Source organism: Labrus bergylta, chromosome 4 (assembly GCF_963930695.1).
Source record: "Labrus bergylta chromosome 4, fLabBer1.1, whole genome shotgun sequence".
NCBI lineage: Eukaryota > Metazoa > Chordata > Actinopteri > Labriformes > Labridae > Labrus > Labrus bergylta.
In genome coordinates this window covers 15,710,786-15,730,918 of record NC_089198.1, presented here as the reverse complement: position 1 = coordinate 15,730,918, position 20,133 = coordinate 15,710,786, and the positions used below count along the sequence as shown (strand labels likewise).

Below are 20,133 nucleotides of genomic sequence, written 5' to 3'. Positions count from 1 at the left end.
CATTTTTCATTATTATCACACAAATGAAAGTAGAGGCCACCTCCTGAAGGCCGCCCACTATCTGTGTCAGCAGCAGCTGCACTTATGGAGCTGCAGGATATCGTGGTTGGCTGTAGGCGGGTAATCACTGATATTCTTTATATTTTCCAGCTTATCTGCAGTGTTACTTTAAGCTGCTGCTGGCTGCACACAAAGTGAGCTTTATGGGGGGATGACCCTGTTTAATGACCAGAGCTGGTGAATTTCTAAGCGCCGTCACCCTCGCTAACAACAAGCATGCAGGCTTACACCCCAGTTTTTCAACCAATTATAAACAGTTACAAGAAACACATTTTGAAAATGTCAGCCCTATAAGAGAAATATTTCTTTTTATATCAAGGACAGGTTCATCTCAGGAATTTGTAAGTCACCAAATTTACTGAAAGCATCATAACACCAGAAATAATTTCAGAAAAGGCATGAAGAGGAAACATTGATCTAATTAGACCCTGTGTTAACAACAGACATACCTTTGGAGGTAAATGCCACAGAAGACTAATAGAAAGATGTGGATAAACGGATGCAGCAGACAGCTTGTGAGTGTGAATACACTGAGAAAGAGTTGACAGACTTCAGGGACAAGAGGGGAGGGAGGTGGGGGAGTGAGAGAAAGAGGTAGAGAGGAAGGCCAGGAAGAGATTTATCGATTTTGGAAAGAGTTCAAAGACACGTCCCAGGTTCAGTGATTCAAAGTGCTGGCTTTCTGTCAGTAAGGTGGAGCTCGAGCGACAGCCGGCCAGAAGAATATGAAGTTTGTCTAGAAGTTTTATAGACCACCATCTTAGTCTGATTTCAGACTTTCGGAAAAAATCATCTGAAGGGAGGTACAACAGTAACACAGCATTTTGCTGGTGCCACAGTACAGCATTAATAAATCAACTGTCAATTCCTGGGGGCTACATTTTTATAAAGCACACTGTAGCACAACCTGCAACCAGTTAGATGTTTCATTGATTAACAGCATCAGGACCAGGTTAAAGAATATCATGAACTGACTCGTCTATGTTTAATGTTTATCAAACAATAAACAATGATGTGAAAAGATAACAAAAATAAAAAGATACAGGTCGGTTTTTAAACCCATGTGTAATTTCAGATCAGCTGTCATAACAAGCACATTAAACTATTATTTTTCACACTCCAAAATATGTGTAAGCATATCCAGACTTCAGAGATTTTCAATAGAAAACAGCAACAAATGACCATGTCCATGCCCAATGTGTCACAAATCCATAAACAAAGATACAAGCACAGTGTAACAAGCCCAGTGAGTGGTGATTGCACCAAGGTACAACAATCATTACACACACAGATTGTAACACACATACCTACAGACAGCAGAGATCGGACAGAGCCTCAAAGTGTTTGTACTATCAGACAGTCCAGGGTTTGAAAAATACTGTGTCACATTAGTATAAGTATACCTGCTCTTTTTGGGGTGTATTTGCAATTTCCAATTGAGTAAAAAAAATAAAATAATGTTTTTTTTCTTCGTCTGAAATACAGAGAACTTGCTCTCAGGTCAAACGTTTTTTTACATGTCTCAAACTTTTAGTTTAGCACCAAATTTCTGTTAAACCATCAAGCATACTTTTAATGCTAATTAGTCAAATTAGCATATCAACACACTAAGCTACTGTATGAAACTGAACATGGTAACCATTACAAAGCATCTTAGCATGTTGACGTAGGCATCTAGCACCAAGAAGCTGTTAGCATTGCTTTCATATTTAATTTATTCTTTTTTAGGAATATTTGAATTCATATGAAACAAGAGCAAGCTTTGTTTAACATTGTTATGGCTAATAGTGGCTGAAAAAGGCAGTTAATAATATAATAATTATTTAGTTTATATTGTTTATTAGAATTTGGCATTGCAGTATGCTGGCTAGTTGTGATAAAGGATAAGAGGAAAATCCCATACAGAGGAAAATGAATAAAATTAGTTTTTTATGTTTTCTTGAATTCTGTGTCCAAGTTAATTTAAACATTGTGATCATATTGGTTGGCTCACGTATACATTATTTTTTTCTTTTTTAAGTCTCAAACCATCTTCTGCCTTTATAGAAGTGAGTAATGTTTGCTGTGAACAGGGAGCCGCACAACAAAACTAAAAGCTTAACATTGAGAACTCTGTCAAAAAAAAAAGCTACAAATAATTCATACCAGCAGACAATGTGGCTAATTGTTGTCACAATGCATGTGAAATAAAGTCCTATGAACGTCACCTCTTTCCCATTGGGCTGGTGCATAAATTCAATGCTGCATCTGTAGCTTTATTAGCACCACTACACAGCCATCTCATCCCCTAAGCAGTCTGACAGAATCTCTGCATTCAGCACATTAAACAGTCGAGCTGCACCATCAGCCCCCGCCCCCTCCCCCTGCCCCCAGCTGTCCCGGTCATCACTCTCATCAGTGTTTGATTCGTACTCTGATCCGATCCCCGACTCCCTGAACCGGAGCAGCTCCAGGGCTCCCAGGACCTGCTCCCCAAGCAGCGAGTTCTCATCCGCGGGACCGTCGCTGGGAGTCTCCCCCGTGTCCTGGCTCGTATCCTGGCTGTCCGTCCCCCGGGAGGAGAAGCGGAAACACTCGAATCGAACTCCACTGCCGCTTAATTCCAGAGGGCTGGTGGCAGTGCCTGTGGTCCCTGGAGAGCAGAGTCCTGGGAGGCCAGAGACCCAGGTGCTGTCGCTGATCTGGAGCAGGGACTGAGCTGCTAAAGCACCCGATGATGAAGAAGAGGTGAGGGTGTCACAGGCTGCACTGGGCGGTTTGGATCGGAAAGTGATCTCCAGCAGACTGTCCTGGGAGCCCACTATGAACACAGAGAATTTTTAAAAAGGACGATTAAATTGGTAGCCATCACATCGTTTATAAAAAAAAAAACTGAGACAATGGAGCCTGGAAAAGAGGGTTTTGAGGAGAGCATTGAAGATTAAATGGAGTTGGGTGAAGACTGTGCTGACAGGATTTGATAATTCATGACTTTATGGCAGCACATTGCCAGTGGCTAAAAGCAGGAAGCTGGGGGGGTAGAGGTGGGCAGAGAGCAAACTGAATCCTGTGAGAGGGCTGCCATGGGATAACAAATTGCTTGCCAGAAATGGATGAGAAAAGGAGCCATAACGACAGGAAGCAGTTTAAAAGAAAGGAATAAAGGCAAAAGAGATGAAAGGAAATTGGATGATGGAAACTAGCAGAAAATAAACAACAAAACAAAATAAAACACAAAAATGAGATGGAAAGCTGAATAGTTCAGTAAGAAAACAGCAGGTTTTACACTCACTGGATGTCAACTGTCCAGCAGATTTGAGCTCCAGCTCCTGGATCTGTTTAACCAGCAGGGAAATGTGCTGCAGCAGGTCTGTGTTCTGCTGCAGGAGCCTCTGCACTCTGGCCTGAGCTTCAGTCCGTGCACACACCTCTACTGACAGCTGCTCCTGCAGTACATGGACCTGAAGGGATCAACACACACACAGAGTGGAAGTCAGACACCAAAATGAAAAACCAAGACCAGTAAAAGGCTGCTCTTAATTAAAACACCGTCTGTGAGGCAACACCTTAATGAATTACCACCAAGATCTGATTTGATGGCGCGTCAGCATTTACAATCTGATTCTGTCAATGAGATTGGTCAAAGTGAGCTGAGAGCACAAAGAAAGAAGTTTCCCCTACATGATCAAAGGTCTTGAATCTTTGCCTAAGGCATATCTCACTGAGGAAACTTTTTTTTATATAAAAGTTTAGAGGAATAAAAGAGGTGAGAATTTAATAAGCTCAAACTGGTCACCACATCCTCATCAACACACCACTGATTCAAAATGAAAATTTGCGATTTGCCTGATATGTGTTTCATGAGGTGTATTTAATCCTATAAACTGATTTTGACGAGGATTTTAAAACCACTTAAGCTATCGTCTTACATTTAACCGTCACACAAATGGAATCTAATCTAATGGTAGCTGTTTTTGCTATAAACTCGCTTTCCAGCACCTAGATGATGGATTGCTGTTACAGACATTTGAACAGTGAATCCCTCTGCTTCGATCATTTTCCTCAAACTCAACCAAATAGTCTCAACAAAAAATAGATGGATAGATGGGTAGATTTAGCTTCAACTGTTCATTGCAGTTTACGCTGATTACAAATTATTAGCATGCTAATATGTTGAATTTAGTAAGCATTAAAGCAGCTTTCATCACCACTTATGGAATTTAATAACTCAAAAAAAAAAAAGATATGTAACACAGCAGAACCAAAACATGGCCCAATACAGCGAGACAATACGAGGGCACGGGAGGATAACTACAGATTTGAAAACATAGCGGTGATGACACAGAGTAAAAAAGAGTAAAAACAACAGGCGGAAAAAGTATTTAAAGGGAAAAATCCCCCAGAAAAAAAAAAATAAGGATAACAAAAATCATAAAAAGATTACTTCAAGTTGAAAAATTAAAGAAGACAACATTATATCATATGAAATCAAGTCTATAAGAGTCTTTCTGAAATGTAGTATTGTCACAATAAGCATGTAAGCAGGGTAACATTGGAAATACTCAGCCAGATAGAGTAGCTAGCATGCATGTAGACTTTTTGCACGCAGACAGCGCTCCATTATTCTCAATGTTAACACAATGGCAGCTCTCACTCTTGAGTTTTTAACTTCCATTGTGTGACTATGTCAATCAGCAAAACCCCAAAGGGAAACAATAGGAGCTGATTGTACTGCGTCTAAGTTACATTCAATGTTGACACAGCTCAATGAAGTGAAACTGACTGTGAGGAAACTCAGCTTCAGCACTTATCTGGTCAGAGACAATACATCCTATTTCTTAAGCTTGCCGTAGCTAAAGTCAGTCGGTTTGACTGTGTCCTTAGAAGAGATATACAGAGTAAATAGAAAGCAGCATTGCCTGTAAATTACAGACTAGTTGCACATTTAGGCTTGTTGATCTATTTTACATGCATATATACATAAACAGTGAATTTAGGATAGGTCGTTTTGAATATATGAATATATTTTCCCCTTTCATCTTCGACCAAAGGAACTCTGAATTTCTGTTCCCTTCGGTCTCCCTCCCACTGCCCTTTAAACGTCATAAGACTTGTCACAGTTTCTCTCATCAGTAAAGGGTGTATGTCACCTATATTTCCCCTGCTGGGGGATGTTATGTTATAGATTGAGTGTAGTTGGCAGGAAGCTGTGAGACGAATCGAGTCATATCTTGAAGAAACTTCAAATTTGTGAGTATCTGAAGAAGTGTCTGAAGGAGTTATTGAAACTCTGAACAAACAACTTAAAATATAAAAATAAGCTGTTGAAGAACATATATGATTGAGCCAAGCACTGAATGCTCAACTGAACGCTCATCTGTTTAAAGAAGGCAGAGCTGCTTATTTCTTTACAACAGCAATTTATATTAACCAGATCTCAAAGGGTTGTCTGAGTTGTTGCCATACTTTACAAAAATAAAAAACATTTGGCAACAAGCTGTGAAAGCTACAGCATAATAAAGCATCGTGAAATTTAGTATTCTTGCATGACTTTCTCTTTGTTATCAATCTGTCAGTTACAGCTGCTTCTTTATGATTTCCATCCAATTGGAAATTTTTCAGATTTGCTGACCAATAGTAGAACTAAGTTTGGCAGTCTAAGCCCACCATGCTGACAAGGACCCTGGGGATGTTTAGCTTTTTGTGGACTTTATATTTTTAAGAGAAGTATTATTCAAGAAGATTGATATACACTTAAGGATGTAAAGAAGCCTGAGGTAATTCCACCTGCCACTGATAAGGTTAACACATCCAAACAACCAATATCCTCTTTTAGAAAGGATAGGAGAAGTGGGAAATGTCGTTGGAAAAAGTCAGTGTATGACCCTGTCACCAACTTCTTTTTTTTTTTCTCAAGCACAAGTTAAATGTCAAGATATCAATTAATAAGCAATCCCTGGCTGCAATATGGTTATCCATTCAAGTTTTTCTGGAGTTGAGAACAACAGGAAAAACTCATTAAGGGTCAGAAATATAGAGTAACATATTGTCTGAATAAAGCGAAACTTAAAGTGAAAGCGCCATTATTTTCACCTTCCAGAAATGATTGCCATGGACAGAAAATTGCTAAAGGCTTCATTGTGATCACAGAAATGAGCAGGGAAGTTGACATCCATGTCTTTTTGGTTTTGTTAAGAAAAAAAAGATATATTGTTATTTGTATCTACTTTAGTGAAAACTATGGAATTTTAAAACATGCCAACAGTACCTGTGCTGAAGCTGCCAGTGCCTGTTGTTCCTGCTGCTGCAGTTGTTTCTTAAGGAGCTGGACTTGGTGCTCTTCAGAGAGGGGAGCTTCTGCTGCAGACTGACCCGACACAGAGGCCCCGGGGAGGGGAGAGCTCAGCAGGAGGGATGGGTCACTGGACACCTAGAGCAGAAAGGACAGTAAATTAAGCTTTACTTCTTGTACAGCATCAAAAAGTTGATGTTATGAGAAAGGAAAGCCATTTCTATCCCTTCTAACATCTGTTTCCTACAGTGTTCATTGTACCAAATGATCACATAATCATACGATTACCACCAAGAAACTCAAAGAATACCAGGGATAAACAAAACACATGGGCATAGATTACTATATTATCTTTGACATGTGAAGTGAAAAAGCTCCACTGCTCTTGGCAGCAAAGCTCAAAAATTAAAAAGAAAGACATTTAGCATATTACTTCTGGGGAGATACCATAAATTAAGTCAGTGTTGGGGAACACCTTGCCATGGATGGACTTTGTAGATGATAAATTTAAGAGTTAGGGTAGGGGAAATAAAAAATAGTAGAGTGTAAAGAAAAGCATCAGGTCGCTCTCTGCCAGTCTAAGCTCCTTGGGGAGAGCAAAGAAACATTATAGGGGACTGTATCCTTTTATTCTGATGAAAAAATCCAGAATCATAACCAATAAAGATTTGTGATGAAGCGTTAAATCATTTGTATCTACCAACTCCAGTGTTTAGCAACATTATGCAACATGACTTTTTAAAGTTATTTGATTTGAAACGTTTCCAAAAATACAGGGGTGTTTGTTTGTGCTGAATGTAGTACAGGTATAGAAAGGCTGATGTGTATAGAGGTTCTTATAAGAGGGGAACAGAGATCAATGCTACTTCCGCCATGTGAAGTATAACTAAAAATAAAAAAGGTGTGTGTTTTATTTCACACCAAAGGCAGATCAATAAAGACACTGGCGGTGCTCTACTGAGGCTGCTGTTGATGTAGGACCTTGCATTGCCTCCTGCATCTGAGACAGATTTCCACATGAAGCAGGTGAGCTGTGTGATAAATGAAGAGCGAAAGAGCTAGGAGCTTGGTGTTTGGTGTTTGAGTTTAATTAGCTGATACCGTAGCACAAAATGAACTGAAACATAGGCCTCTGTTCTTCAGCATGGTACAGGCTGAAGATGGAAATATCTTTCAGTAATTTCACATGATACAAACAAAAACCCACAATACAACTGAGTGTTGGCAATGGGAATTTAAAAGCCTTTGCCTTATTTAGCTACATAAGCAGTCATGTGGTTTTCAGTTCAGTTGGTTGTTGGACATGCGTTTACTTTTGGCTGTGATTACGTCTCCAGCTCGGATAACAGATAAAGTTATTTTAATGTTTGCAAACTTTACTAGTTTGCTCTTTAATCATTAGCAGGACACATTATTTTTTTCTTTGCCAAAAACAACTCTATGAAAGTGATGAGAATCAATCAAATGAGTGAAACTGGGCCTCTTAAAATCAAATAAGTGAATGTAAAGATGCTAAAACTTAATAGATATGCAGGAATGTTGGATAGGGGTTTGTCATTTTAGGCAACTTCTTAAAAAAGTGGTTATAAGCCCACTTACTTACTACACTTACTAACCCATTACTTGATCCTTTGTAAATGTAATTTTTTGGATGAAAGCCGTTTTGAAGTTAGTTGAGATGAATGAAAGTTGTATTTTAAAATTGGACTTCACTTTTTTTAGTTGAAGTTGGCACTTGGATTCACAACACAAGCATGTCAAATCTGCCAAAATGGACAGTGTACTCTAGTTATGTAGTAGGGAATCTCTGGCTGACTACAAAACACAAAGCAGCATCAGTTAATCTAATTGTAAGAATGGTGCTTTAATGGGAGTTCAGTCTATAGTATCTTTAAATAGATCTACAGAGCCACCAGACGAGCTGCTATTCTAGATGGTTCCACCATCAAGAATTATGACCCTCACAATTATGTTAGAGCACTGCTGAGAGAGGAGCAGCCATGAAGGACATAAGTTATCTGTCATGTCTGAGATGGGCGATCAATATGTTGTACTCCATTTTCATTAAAACAGGTCTTTGAAGGACACTTGACCTTGAAATCAAATACATAAGAGGGAGGGGGAAATTGTGGTGGGCCATCTGAACATGTGAAATCAGACAGCATATTTATTTTTATTTTTCAGGTAACCATGTGATTTGATTTAATATCCTCCAAACCAACATTTGTTGGTACAGCACATGTTATCTTGAGTCAGCTGACAGAGTATCACAGAGACTAAACTAACAAATATTAGATAGCTGCTTGTTCGACATCTCAGGATTAGTAGAGCACAGAGAACCTAGATATGTTTTCATTAATAAACCATGATCACATCAATATTGAAGAGGTTCCTGGAACATTTTCTGCACAAACAAGCCTTGAAGACATGACTGCTTGCTGTATTTTTTCTGATCTTCACAAGACTACATGCCAAACTTTCATCATAACCCTGAGCTAGGAGCAGCAAAATAAAAAAATCACAGGGCATTTTTAAGTTTTTAATGGAAAACTTGCTTTGCCAAAGTATGTCCTGTTTATATTCAGATTTTTCTTCTGAGGAAATGACCTAAGGTGGGCCGAGCACATGTTTATTTCTTGTTGCAGTAAAAAGAGGGAACTTAAGGAGCTCATTTGGAAGATTTATTTAAATCTTTTTTTTATGAAAAAGTTTTATAAACACTTAATTTATTTAAAGTTTTTTAAAGTTTCAGCAGAGTCTAAAATCTCCAGAATGTTCCTTACTTTTAAGCCCTTGGATAAGATCACTACTTTATCCTACATTTCCCATAATGCAATATGTCCCCATCGTTTCCAAAACTGAGTCAAACTTATCAACCCCAGTTTGTTTGAACAGCAGACTTTCTGTCATAAATATCTGCCCATAAAAATGTGAAGCAATATCCCATAGACTGTAATTAATAAGCAATATATCCCAGTCATTTTAAGTAGAAAAGATTACCATACCTTACCTTGCCTTAGGTTAGTTTGTTGATTGTTTGGTTGGTTCGGACACTAAAGCTGACGTATTATGTATAATTGTCTCATATTGCAATAACTTTTTGTTGCGAAACTATTCGGTCCATGTGTTGGTTGTGTTATATTGCCAATTAAGAAACGCTTTATTTTTAATTTAGACCCGAGGCAGTGTGTGATACTGCTGGCGACGATGTACAGAGCTCCATTAAAACTGTAAGTGAGCGTAAAGAAAGCTACTTGTGACATGTGCTGTGTCCTGTGTGCCTCGGGTCAACATTAGCGAAAGCTCAAAAAGTTGCTAGTTCGCAAGAGCTGTGTCATGCTGTTTCCATAGTAACTCAAGAACTACTTACCGTGACGTTTCTGCTCACAGTTTAGTATTTTGTTAATACACTTTGCTTTCTGTGGTGACTGTCAGTTTTAATTTTAGTTTCTATACATGTACACCAAGTTACGTACCCAGGAATATTTAAGCACTTACTGTTGCAATATTTTTTGTTATTCTTTGTTGTTACAAAAACCTGTTGCACCTGCTTTAATCACTAGAAAGCATAAAACATCATAAACAAGTATATTTCAAGACAAATTATGAATTGATTAATAAGGAAGACATTTACATGACAGCAAAAATGTAACGGTTGTAGCCCTATCTTTTAGATGCAGTATATTACACATTGAAGCCACAGGCATCCATAAATTACACTTCGCAGTGGTTGCTTCCTCTCTGCAGACTTTACAACCCATCTGTGTTTCTGACAGCACTGCATGAGCATCACTGAAATGTTCAAGGACATTTTATATACTCTACCTTACGATGTATACGAATGGCCTCATCTTTTTTGCTCTTCTCTGGATCTGATGAAGAGACGCACTCTATGCTCTCCTCTGTAGTGGCTTCAAGGTCAGTCTCCTCTGACAATGCAAACCTTTTCTTTGCTGCAGAGAGACCAGATAAATAGGAATTTTCATGCAGTTTTCACTTTGAGCATCATAGTTTGCAGCATATTTGAGGCAGTGACAGCAGCAGCAGCAGGCAAAGAGCTGGCACAAGTCCACAACATATTTGATTAATGGCTCAAGCCGAAACACATCTGCAGCTGCAGCCTGGTAAGCTGCAAAAAAAAAAAACGTGATGGTGGATAATGACATTTTCTCAGAGAGCTGTGCTCAGTTGCTTATGTTTGTTACTGAAGACATTTCTGTTTGTGAGAGAGAAAACAAAATGAGAGAGGACGAGGCAAGATTTTGTTGTCGCTGTTTGAGGGGAAGAAAGAAGATTATGTGTGTGTGACAGAAGGGGTGCAGGAAGGGCAGACACAGGGGCAGGGGGGAGGACAGACAGGATTTGTGTGTTTTATTTTGAATGTGTAGGTATGTATGTGTGTGTAGGTCACCTGGCACTGCCTCTGACTCCTCTGCTTTCCCCTCCTCATCCTCCTGGTCGTCGCTTTTCTGCTGCAGGGTTAGCTGGTGACAAACATCAAATGCCTGACCCACTGTCCGCACGATCCTCATGGCCTGTGACTATAAGGAGTAGATAGAAAAAAAAGTGTGTTTGTGTGTGTGTGTTTTGTGGTTATGAGAGCTGGTGGCAAGGGAAGCAGAAGCAGGAGCACGGTAAGGAAGGATGCAAAAATGAGGAGACACAGCAGGGGAACAAATAAGGTGCCAGTGGGAGAACGATGGATAGATGAAGGAGAGATTGTTGGTGTGTATTTGTGCACAGGTTAAGAAGAATATGATGGGAAATATTCACACTAGTATCAGGAAAAGGCGGGGAGACAGAGACCAATAAAAGTCAGACAATATTACGAGCACAGAGCTTGGTGTCCTTGTCTATCTGCTCTGCATACATTTCGCTGTCATACTGATGGATTGGTCAATTTCAGAGGCGAGTAACTTTGATGGCAGAGAGGGTGATATAAAGTTTGTTGTGATTGCAGGAGGCTCAGCTGGTGTGTCAGCATTATTATCAGGTCATCAAGCAGGGACAGTTTCATTAGCATTAATAAAAAATGATACAAATATAAGCTACTGAGGTCAGTCAAAGTCACTATTTTGTCACAGGATTATGACATGCACGTGTTCAGTATGTCGGACACATTGTTTCTTTAGAGATTGAATCCTATTATGCATCTAGGATTTAAGATATCGCGTTCATTTAACGAGTCACCAACACCTTGATGCATCACAACGACATAGTTACTTAAAAGTAAGGGTCACTCATGCACAGTATGTAAGAAATAAAGAGAAACTAGGAAAAAAACCTTCACCTTCAAGGAAATGTTTTAAGAAATGCATCATCTAGGGTGCCCATGAAGAGACTGATATCTCATGTCTGTTCGCTGAATATGCAGCAACCATAAGAAACATAATGCCTAGTAACAGCTAACCTGGCTTTATTTTTTGTTAATCTATTCAGTGTTCAGTTAAACAATGTGGTTCTCCAGGCTGTTCTCATGACCAAATAGCCAAAATATTGAGTGTTTATCAGGACCCCTGTCATCTCATACACAGCAAATGAGACCCACAGAGCTTCTACTGTAAACACATCACAAATATAGTTCTAAAATCAGTGAAAATAATAGACACAGGGAAGAATTGCTGTTATTACGTAGTAGAGAAAGTAGTACAATTTTGCTTTGAATTGTGGTCAATTCACTTTTGATTCCAAAATTGAACTTTCAGTTACAATGTGAACCAACCCTGTAATGTTTTACCAAAATGTAACCAAACAGACCATTCCATGTTCACCATTGTTAGAAAGGAAGACAACAGATGCACTTATGTAGATTTGGACATTTAGCAAATGCTTCCTTGTATCTGTGTACATAGTTTAAATGAGACGTCAAAGGGTTGTGACAAAACATTGTTTTTTCAGAACCTTGGACAAGAGTTTGTTTGGTGTCATCTGCTAACCTTTTTCAAGTTTAAGACAGTGTTAGGCTAGCTGCTCTGTAACTATTTTGAATGCCATTGTATGCTATCAATCAATATTTTTTTTTATCTAATCCAAAAAACAAATAATAATCTGTGTATTGGTCATGTGGACCATATTTTGCACACTTTATTTCTCTGTTAACCTTTATTATTTGTTTATAAAACCGAGGCAAGGCCTTGTTTAATCTATTGTGTTGTCGTGCTTAATTGATTGGTCTGAAACCAATTAAATGTGGGTTTCAGCATTTTATCTTAACAACATGGGGAAAGGAAACTCTGTGTTTGAGACAGAAGCAGTTTCCTTTATCGATTGGAGGATTTTTCCCCCCTCGCTAAAGCCATACTACACAGTCCAGTGGCAACATCCTGAATGATCCCGTGGAATTACACTTTATCCACCATGTCCGTCTTTAATCTTACCGTACTATAGGAGAATTTAAAAAAATGCTTTCCGTAGTGAGTAGTGCCAGAGGCAGTGTTGAAAGAAATCTCTTGTCATCTGCCTCTGGCAGCTTCAAAGTAGTTGAATCAAGTGATAAAGTAAAGGAAACATGCAGGAACACATTTTTGTAATGGATCATTCAACACTGAGATGTAATTTCCCTTTTTTAGGTCAAACTCAAAAAGCTTTTTTGTCATACTGAGCTGACATCTTAGCCCTGCTGAGCTGCAACATGCTAAGATGAAAATAAATCAAATCTTCTCTTATCAGCTGATCCATCTCCTCCTACTCAGCACACGTGCCTCGTCTGCACTGTCCTGATAAGGTTCTGCGGCCTCGGGGACAGACTGAGGCACCACTGGCCGTGTCACTGAAAACATGGTGGGTGTTCATTTTGCTGTGGCAAAAATGTCTTTTAAGTGCTGAGTGAAAAAGCCCCTCTTCTTTTCACGTCCCCGACACGATGATTAGTATTCAGCTTCACTAAGTCACCGTCAGTCTGGTCTCCATGGTGAAGGGATGGGAGTCAACCTCACGGATGCTCTGTCTTTGTCATGGAGGAAGAAATGCTCTCTGCTTTATATGCAGATATTTGGAAATTGGAGAATTTTACCACAACACAGACAACGGCTCTGACTCTCCCATTAATTAGTCCTATTTGAGGTCCAACAGGGATCTAAGTCACATAGAGAATTGGCATAATGACATCATTAGAAGCTTTGAAAAGAGCATGGAGCTGTAAGCAATGATTGACTGTCTGCGGGTTCATAATTGTTTGCAGTCTACTTAGAGAAATAGCTGGGGATATTCTGGCTTTATTAATGTTGGCAACATTTGTTTAATGCCCTAAACAAACAACTTGTTTGTCTCTTCATACTTTGCATCTTCTATCACTGTCGTACTTAGTTATTAGAAAATGTTACTCAAACAGCTGTTGTGTTTGTGGGATTGACTCTTAAGTTTACCAGCGTCCATATCATAATGAAGACACATACACAGCACACATTAATGTGTTCTTAAAACAATGACACAGAGGAAAACCGTTTTAGGCTCATTGGTTATTTGACTTAAAAATACTGATGCTTATCAATCAATTTACTGTTTTTGTCTTTTTTTTAAATTTAATTTAAGAAGAAAAACAAAAATATGATATATAGCCAGAGTTAATTTAGAGCATTTAATGTCCGCAGGGATAAAACCTACTTTTCTCTTTGACTTGAAAACATTGCAACGGAAAATGTTGCTCTGTCCCTCTCTCGCTATGTAGCTGAAGATCTTCAGGTCCTGGGCATCATGTGAGACATAGAAGATCCTGTTGAAATGAAGACAACATAATGTTCAGTCAACTGAGCTTTGGGAAGTTTTTTTTTTTTTTTTTTTTTTACCATTTTCCAGTGTTGGATTGAATTCCAGCAAGAGGCCCTACCTGTAAATGGGATCTTGTGTCACCAAGATTGTATTGTCATCCCACGACCAGCCTTTTCTCTGTAACCACACAAAAACACATGGGTTGAAAGTGACAGAAGTGTAAAAGCAAAAAAGCCAAAAGATTTAGTACAAAATAATTGACGTAAAAGGACTCACCTTCCTCTTTTTGCGCAAAATAACCTTGACAAAATCAGTGGAAACGACAATGTTGACCTTCTTTTTCTTTATGTTCTTCAGTTTGAATTCATACTGTGAAGGAAAAAAAATCCACTTAAATATGCATTCAAGGTTGTCAGAGAAATTGAAACTCATTCAGACCAAATTGATTATTATGCTGCAGTGTGACAAGTATTAAATATCACTGATGTCTGTAGAGGTGGAGCTCTTTACATAGGACAGATTCTATTTTGCCAAAGATAGAAAGGAGGATCATTTAGATATGAGATATTTTTGACTCTCCTCTCCTTAGGGGAAATCTGAGATTGAGTAAACACTGAGAAACTGTCGGTTTCTGTTTCTGGGAGCTGTTAAAGCCTTCAAAGGCAGGCGTCCCACAGGGAGGCAGACATGTGCGGGACACTTTCATCCCTTTCCATGATTAAGAGCCTGTACCCTGCCTCCACTGCAGGCTCAAACTCCAAATACCAGGGCTCAGACATCTAAGAACCACCAGAATCTATGTGAAATAACACGTCTGGCTTTGAAAACACACTGTCTAACATCAGATGTTTAATTAATCAGATGAAGTTCTGTGAAATCACCAGTCTTCTCTGACATATATTCTTTACTTTGTGTAAAAATAACAACCAGGTGCTGTCTTTCAATTTCTGCATGATTGGAACTGTCTTCTCACTTCTGTATTGACATTTCAGAAAAAAAAGAAATTTAATGAGAAGAAAAGGGATCATTGCTGCCAACAAGGCAATTATCTAGCGATTTTAGCGCTAATGAGTCTGGAGCTATGACTTGTGAAAAGCACCTGACTTTTCCATTGTCGTATGCTTTTATCTGGCTCATCTTGTTGTGTGGCAATTTTCTTTAGCACGCAGTCAGGCATGAAGAGGCTCAGGTGAAGGACACTTATTATCTGCAGGTTGCTCAGGCTAATTCAGAGTAAGACAATAGGACCATTCATCTCCACGCACACTGCTGTCAGAGGGCAATGAAGGGCAGACATCGAATGAATAAAAGAGGTGAACTAAGCAATCCTTGCATCACAGGTTGGTTTGTGAATCCACTTATTAAAGTTTTAAATTTGGAATTTTGACTTGTGTTTTTTTGAGCCAAAAGTGTCCATTATTGGACGACAGGGTGGAAACGCATTGTCATGTCTTTACCCTGGTTAAGAGGTAGGGTGGTATAGCAACCCGTCAAACACAGGTATTCACACCTTAAACATACCAAGCTTTGACATTATTTGTATGATACCATATGATATGACATGATATGATACAATTATTCATACAAAAAAGATACCATAGGATATGGATTGATACTGCACATTGTAATGAAACACAGTATGACACCATACGGTTTGGGTGATATGGTACGATTTCAGTATAATGGGATATAATATGACATGGTACAAATATTGTGATGTAATACAATAGAATATAGTACAATGATCAGGTAAAAAAATCATACCATATGATATAATTTGATTTGATATTTGTGATACCATAAGTCATATAGCCTAATATGCTTATATATCGTATGATGTCATATGATACAATACATTTGATCGTTCTTGTAGTGTAATTTTACTCTTAAGTAGTACCATAAACTATAATGAACATCATGCCGTGTTGAAGAACACTTGCAACTTGCCATAGAGAACATAAAATCATTAGTAAAACATCTAATGCGGTAATAGATCAACCAAGAAGTATGGTCATTGTCCCATCCGTCCCAATTGGACTTCTTTTTGCAACCATTGAAGTCACATCCTGCTGGCAATTACAAACTGTGTGGGTTCAAGCACTTCTGAATTGGCTGTCCACTTCTTGTAAAGAGTCTCTGAAAGGAGCACAGACAGCATCTGTAGTAACTTACTCAGTCTGCCTGGTGCAAAGCTCATTCTCCACAGGTTGTGTCAGCTCACCTTCACTCCTCTCACTAAGCAGCTGTGAGTCTTTTGAGGACACACTGCCTCTTGAATATTCAGTGAGAGCGACTCTCTCAACAGAAGAAGAGAGTCTTAATTACTGAGCCATTACAGAGCTCACAAACAGGCCTCACTCTCCTGCTGACTTGCTTTTATGTTATCAATTTAAATCTCGCCCACATTGGACATAATTCTGTTTATTGTATTTCATTTTTTTCTCCTATTCCTTATCGCCTTCAGTTTATTTCTGCTTTGAAACTTTGCAGACAAGCACTTTGTAAACTTTGCTTTCAGATAAGACCGGCGTAACAAAGACCTTTAATTAAATGTGTTTGTGAAAGAATGGATGAAAAAGGTATTTGCACGGAAATGGCTTGAGGGCTCCAAAAGCCTACCTTCTTTGGGAAGTTTTTTTTCTTGCTGTTTTTACTTGTAGTATAAAATTCATTCATTCAAACTGCATGCAAGAGCTTTCATTACGAAAAATGGGAACATAAAACCAATCAGAGATTCCTGATAGATGTGTCAGACCAAATTCAAAAATACAGCATCGCTATATCTTTGCAGGCACAATCAAATGGCCATTACACCGCAGCAAACACGAGGGATCAGGATTAAGTTCTTTCTTGGTGTCACTCGGGATGTGTGTGACCTCTGAGTGACACAATAACTTGGGTTGTTAGATTAGATCCAACAGCTGACAAGCAGCTAAATCCTCTCCTCCCTGTGCGCTTCTGTGTGTAACACTGCAGTCATGTGTAATGACAAGGCAGCGCTGTGTTTCCTGTGGCCTTGTCAGGTCTGCAGGGAGGCTCCAGAGGGAGTTGGTTTTACTAATAGTACACATAAAACCTGCACACTGTATCTCTCCTCAGCCATAAAATCAGTCCCATGAATTCTGCTGTGATTTAAAGCACTGCTGGCAGCCCACTGAATCTGCAGTGTGTGCTTTTACGCAGAACTGGCGATTTATGTGTAAGGAGGATGTTGGGGTAGTAAGGATGCAGGGAGCACAAGGTGAGAGATGAAGGCAAGAGAGAGACAGAGAGAGTGGATAATTGTGCATGCACCCCATCAGTCGGCGGCTGTCTGTTAATGTGTTGCGACTACTATCGACTCAGGGGTCAAGTTCAGTGATGGGTTAAGTGTCTTACTCTGATCCTCCTCATCGCAGCGACTATCTCCATCCGGCTGCCAGGGCGACCCACTTCCAAACTGCCAATGTACTGCAAAGTGCAAGAGAAAGTTGAAATGCCGATGATGGGTTCGGAGTGCTAAACTGGCAAATTGTTTATTTCTAGTATAGTTTTGACAGCTTTATTTGTGCTTCTCTGGATATATTCTCCTTATGAGTAAATTATTTCTTTCCAGCTGTAATTATAAAGATTATTGATTAGTTGATTGACAGATAACTATTTTGCATGCTTTTTCATCCTTAATGCAGCCAATTTGACATCAGAAATACCAAACTATATCAGCTTCTAATTTTTGAGGGTCTGTCTTTTCCTGTCTAAATAATATTTATTTAAATATTCTATGAATTTCTAAATCCCTAAAATGAACCCAAAACACCCTGTGTGGCTTCAGCAAATTGATAATTGTTTAACTTTCATTTTTGGATGTTTTGTACAGCAAAAGCTTATTTGAATAATCCCAAAAGCAACATTTCAATTGTTGAAAAAAATGCAATGTTTCAGGTCTTCACACTTACTCTGAATTTGCAGGACATCAAAAGTGCAAGACAAAAATGTAAAAACAGTCACCAGCATGTCCTTTATTCATCTGAAATGTGCCCGATGATAATTAAAATGAATGTTACATTCATCAGGTTATCGGTCTGTAGGCAGTACTAGCAAGGAGGGTCAAAGATGGTTAAATCACGGACGTATAAAGTCATGCAAAGTGGATAAATTCAAAGTATGTTAATAACGACAAATAGGCTACGAGCTAATGAAAACCTCATGGATGAAGATGCTCAGTGGTCGCTGTAACAGCAGCAGTGTCATTGATCCTCAAGCATCTTTTGATTGCTGTCACTCATAAAGTATGTGTTGTAGAGGGTCCCTACCTTCGCCTCGAAGCAGACCCCATGCTTAAACACCTCGTCGTTGTGCATGGGGATCCTCAAATCGTGCGCGTCATCCACTAAATTGTACTTCGTTACCCCTGGCATCGCTCTAATGCTCTCAGACTCTCCTGCTTTACGACAGCGCTAGAGCACCTGCAGATCTGCGCCTCTCCTCTCCTCTCCTCCACGGCTTCTGCCCCCTCCTCACCCTCACCGGAGAGACGCGTCACGCCGGGGGTCATCCGGGTTGAGGCGCGACGGATTGGTCGGTTTAAGTATTCAATTAGCGCGCTGATCGGTGATCGGTGTGGCTCTACTGACCCTCCAGCTCCTGTCTGAGGCACGACGAGGGAGAAGCAGTACGGGGACCCGATGACGCACGGATCTTAACGGGGGATTGTTTCTTCCCTCGAGGCACCGCGGCTCCAAATGTGGTCTTAATTGATCAGAGGGAATAAATCAATATTCACGAGCATGGCATGCGTGTTAACCGGTAATCTGGGTGGAAAATGTCACAAGTGAAGACGGACTGTGCTTGTAATGAGTCCATCAGCACCTTCTGTACTACGTCTGTTTGTTTGAATGACATCTAGTGGCTACAAAGGGAATAAACAACTCCCCAAACTATTTCCAAGTGGATTCCGGGAACTCCCAGGGGTCCTTGAAGATCTCTTGCTTCATTACTGTGATATGCTGATTAACATAACCTTAAATTTCAAAGAAAGCTATTTAACTTTAGCAGAATAGAAAACGATGTGGACAAAAAAAATGTAATGTAAGAAGCATCAGTGGTACTAAACCCTTTAAACCCTTTATATTCTGCTTTCTGGTGTGTTTTTATACTAATCTGTGGTGGAAATGTATAATTTATCTTATATTTATGTGACAACAAAAACTATGTATGTATAAAAAAACGTTTATTTCTTTCTAATGCATGAAGACATATACAAGATAGATCAGCAATGATATCCCAAAATGTCGATCTTTTGCATATTAACTCCGTCACAAGTCCAACTAAATCCTTTTTCCAACATAGAAGCATATACGATCGCTGTTATTAACAATGACCGATCAGCCATCCATTTAACGGCTTTCATAAATAAAAGATAAATATAATAATGGAAAAAAACTTGATTTTCATAATAGGTCTATGTGCCAAAGAAGGTTGAAGGCAGCTTAGGCAGTCACCATGAAAACATTGGTTTTGTTGAGGTTATATTTAGATCTTTTTTTTGAATGAACAGCTTTGAAGACAGTTAATGAAATATCCCTTCAAGTTTCATGTAACCTGTGCACAGATCAAAGGAGAGAGAAATGTGTTCAGTGGCTTTTCTCACCCCTACGCTGTATTCTCACTGCCAGATTTTATTAAATAAACTGTCTACACTGTTTTTGAGCACAGGAATTCACCTTATTTTTAAACAGGTTGTTATAAATATGTGTGGGACTGACATTACCTCCTGCATATTGATGTATCTCACTGCATGTTAGAGCTTTTTAAACGCCAACATGCTCAGGCAGTGTTATTACAGACCCAATAATGCCTTAATACATATCCAAAGTGCTAGCTGCGCACTCCCCCAGCCCCTGGAAGAAAGAGAAGAAGAGAGATGTGCAGATGTGGAGGCTTATCAGTGATGTGTTTGAAGCAACAGTGACTGAACTCATACAGTATGTGATCATGTTTGGAGCATCTGCATTTAATTCAGTTTCTTTGGGCAAAATTATTAAAGAGTTCTGTAGTTTCTTGTTATTGATAGAGACACGTCCCACTCCCTATGCTCTTGCTAGCATGCTTTGAAA

The 20,133-nt window shown here is 39.2% G+C and overlaps 1 protein-coding gene across 2 annotated transcripts in view; it reads right to left on the bottom strand.

Annotated features, from left to right (window-relative positions):
- Positions 1–1,038: 1,038 nt before the first annotated feature.
- Positions 1,039–20,133, bottom strand: part of LOC109995368 (carboxyl-terminal PDZ ligand of neuronal nitric oxide synthase protein) — a 19,787-nt gene continuing 692 nt past the window's right edge. Inside the window, exons 1-10 of one of the 2 annotated variants that reach the window (XM_020649064.3) lie at positions 18,331–20,133; positions 17,417–17,488; positions 14,315–14,407; positions 14,157–14,215; positions 13,934–14,042; positions 10,743–10,872; positions 10,157–10,284; positions 6,308–6,469; positions 3,332–3,500; positions 1,039–2,860 (exon numbers count right to left, since the gene is read on the bottom strand). The exon at positions 18,331–20,133 is cut by the window's right edge and continues 692 nt beyond it. In XM_020649064.3, coding sequence (XP_020504720.1) covers positions 2,328–2,860; positions 3,332–3,500; positions 6,308–6,469; positions 10,157–10,284; positions 10,743–10,872; positions 13,934–14,042; positions 14,157–14,215; positions 14,315–14,407; positions 17,417–17,488; positions 18,331–18,435 — 1,560 coding nt within the window. In that variant the 5' untranslated portion in view covers positions 18,436–20,133 and the 3' untranslated portion in view covers positions 1,039–2,327. Of the gene's footprint in view, positions 2,861–3,331; positions 3,501–6,307; positions 6,470–10,156; positions 10,285–10,742; positions 10,873–13,933; positions 14,043–14,156; positions 14,216–14,314; positions 14,408–17,416; positions 17,489–17,973; positions 18,274–18,330 lie in introns of those variants that run through there. The other variant, XM_065953847.1, reaches the window with a different exon arrangement.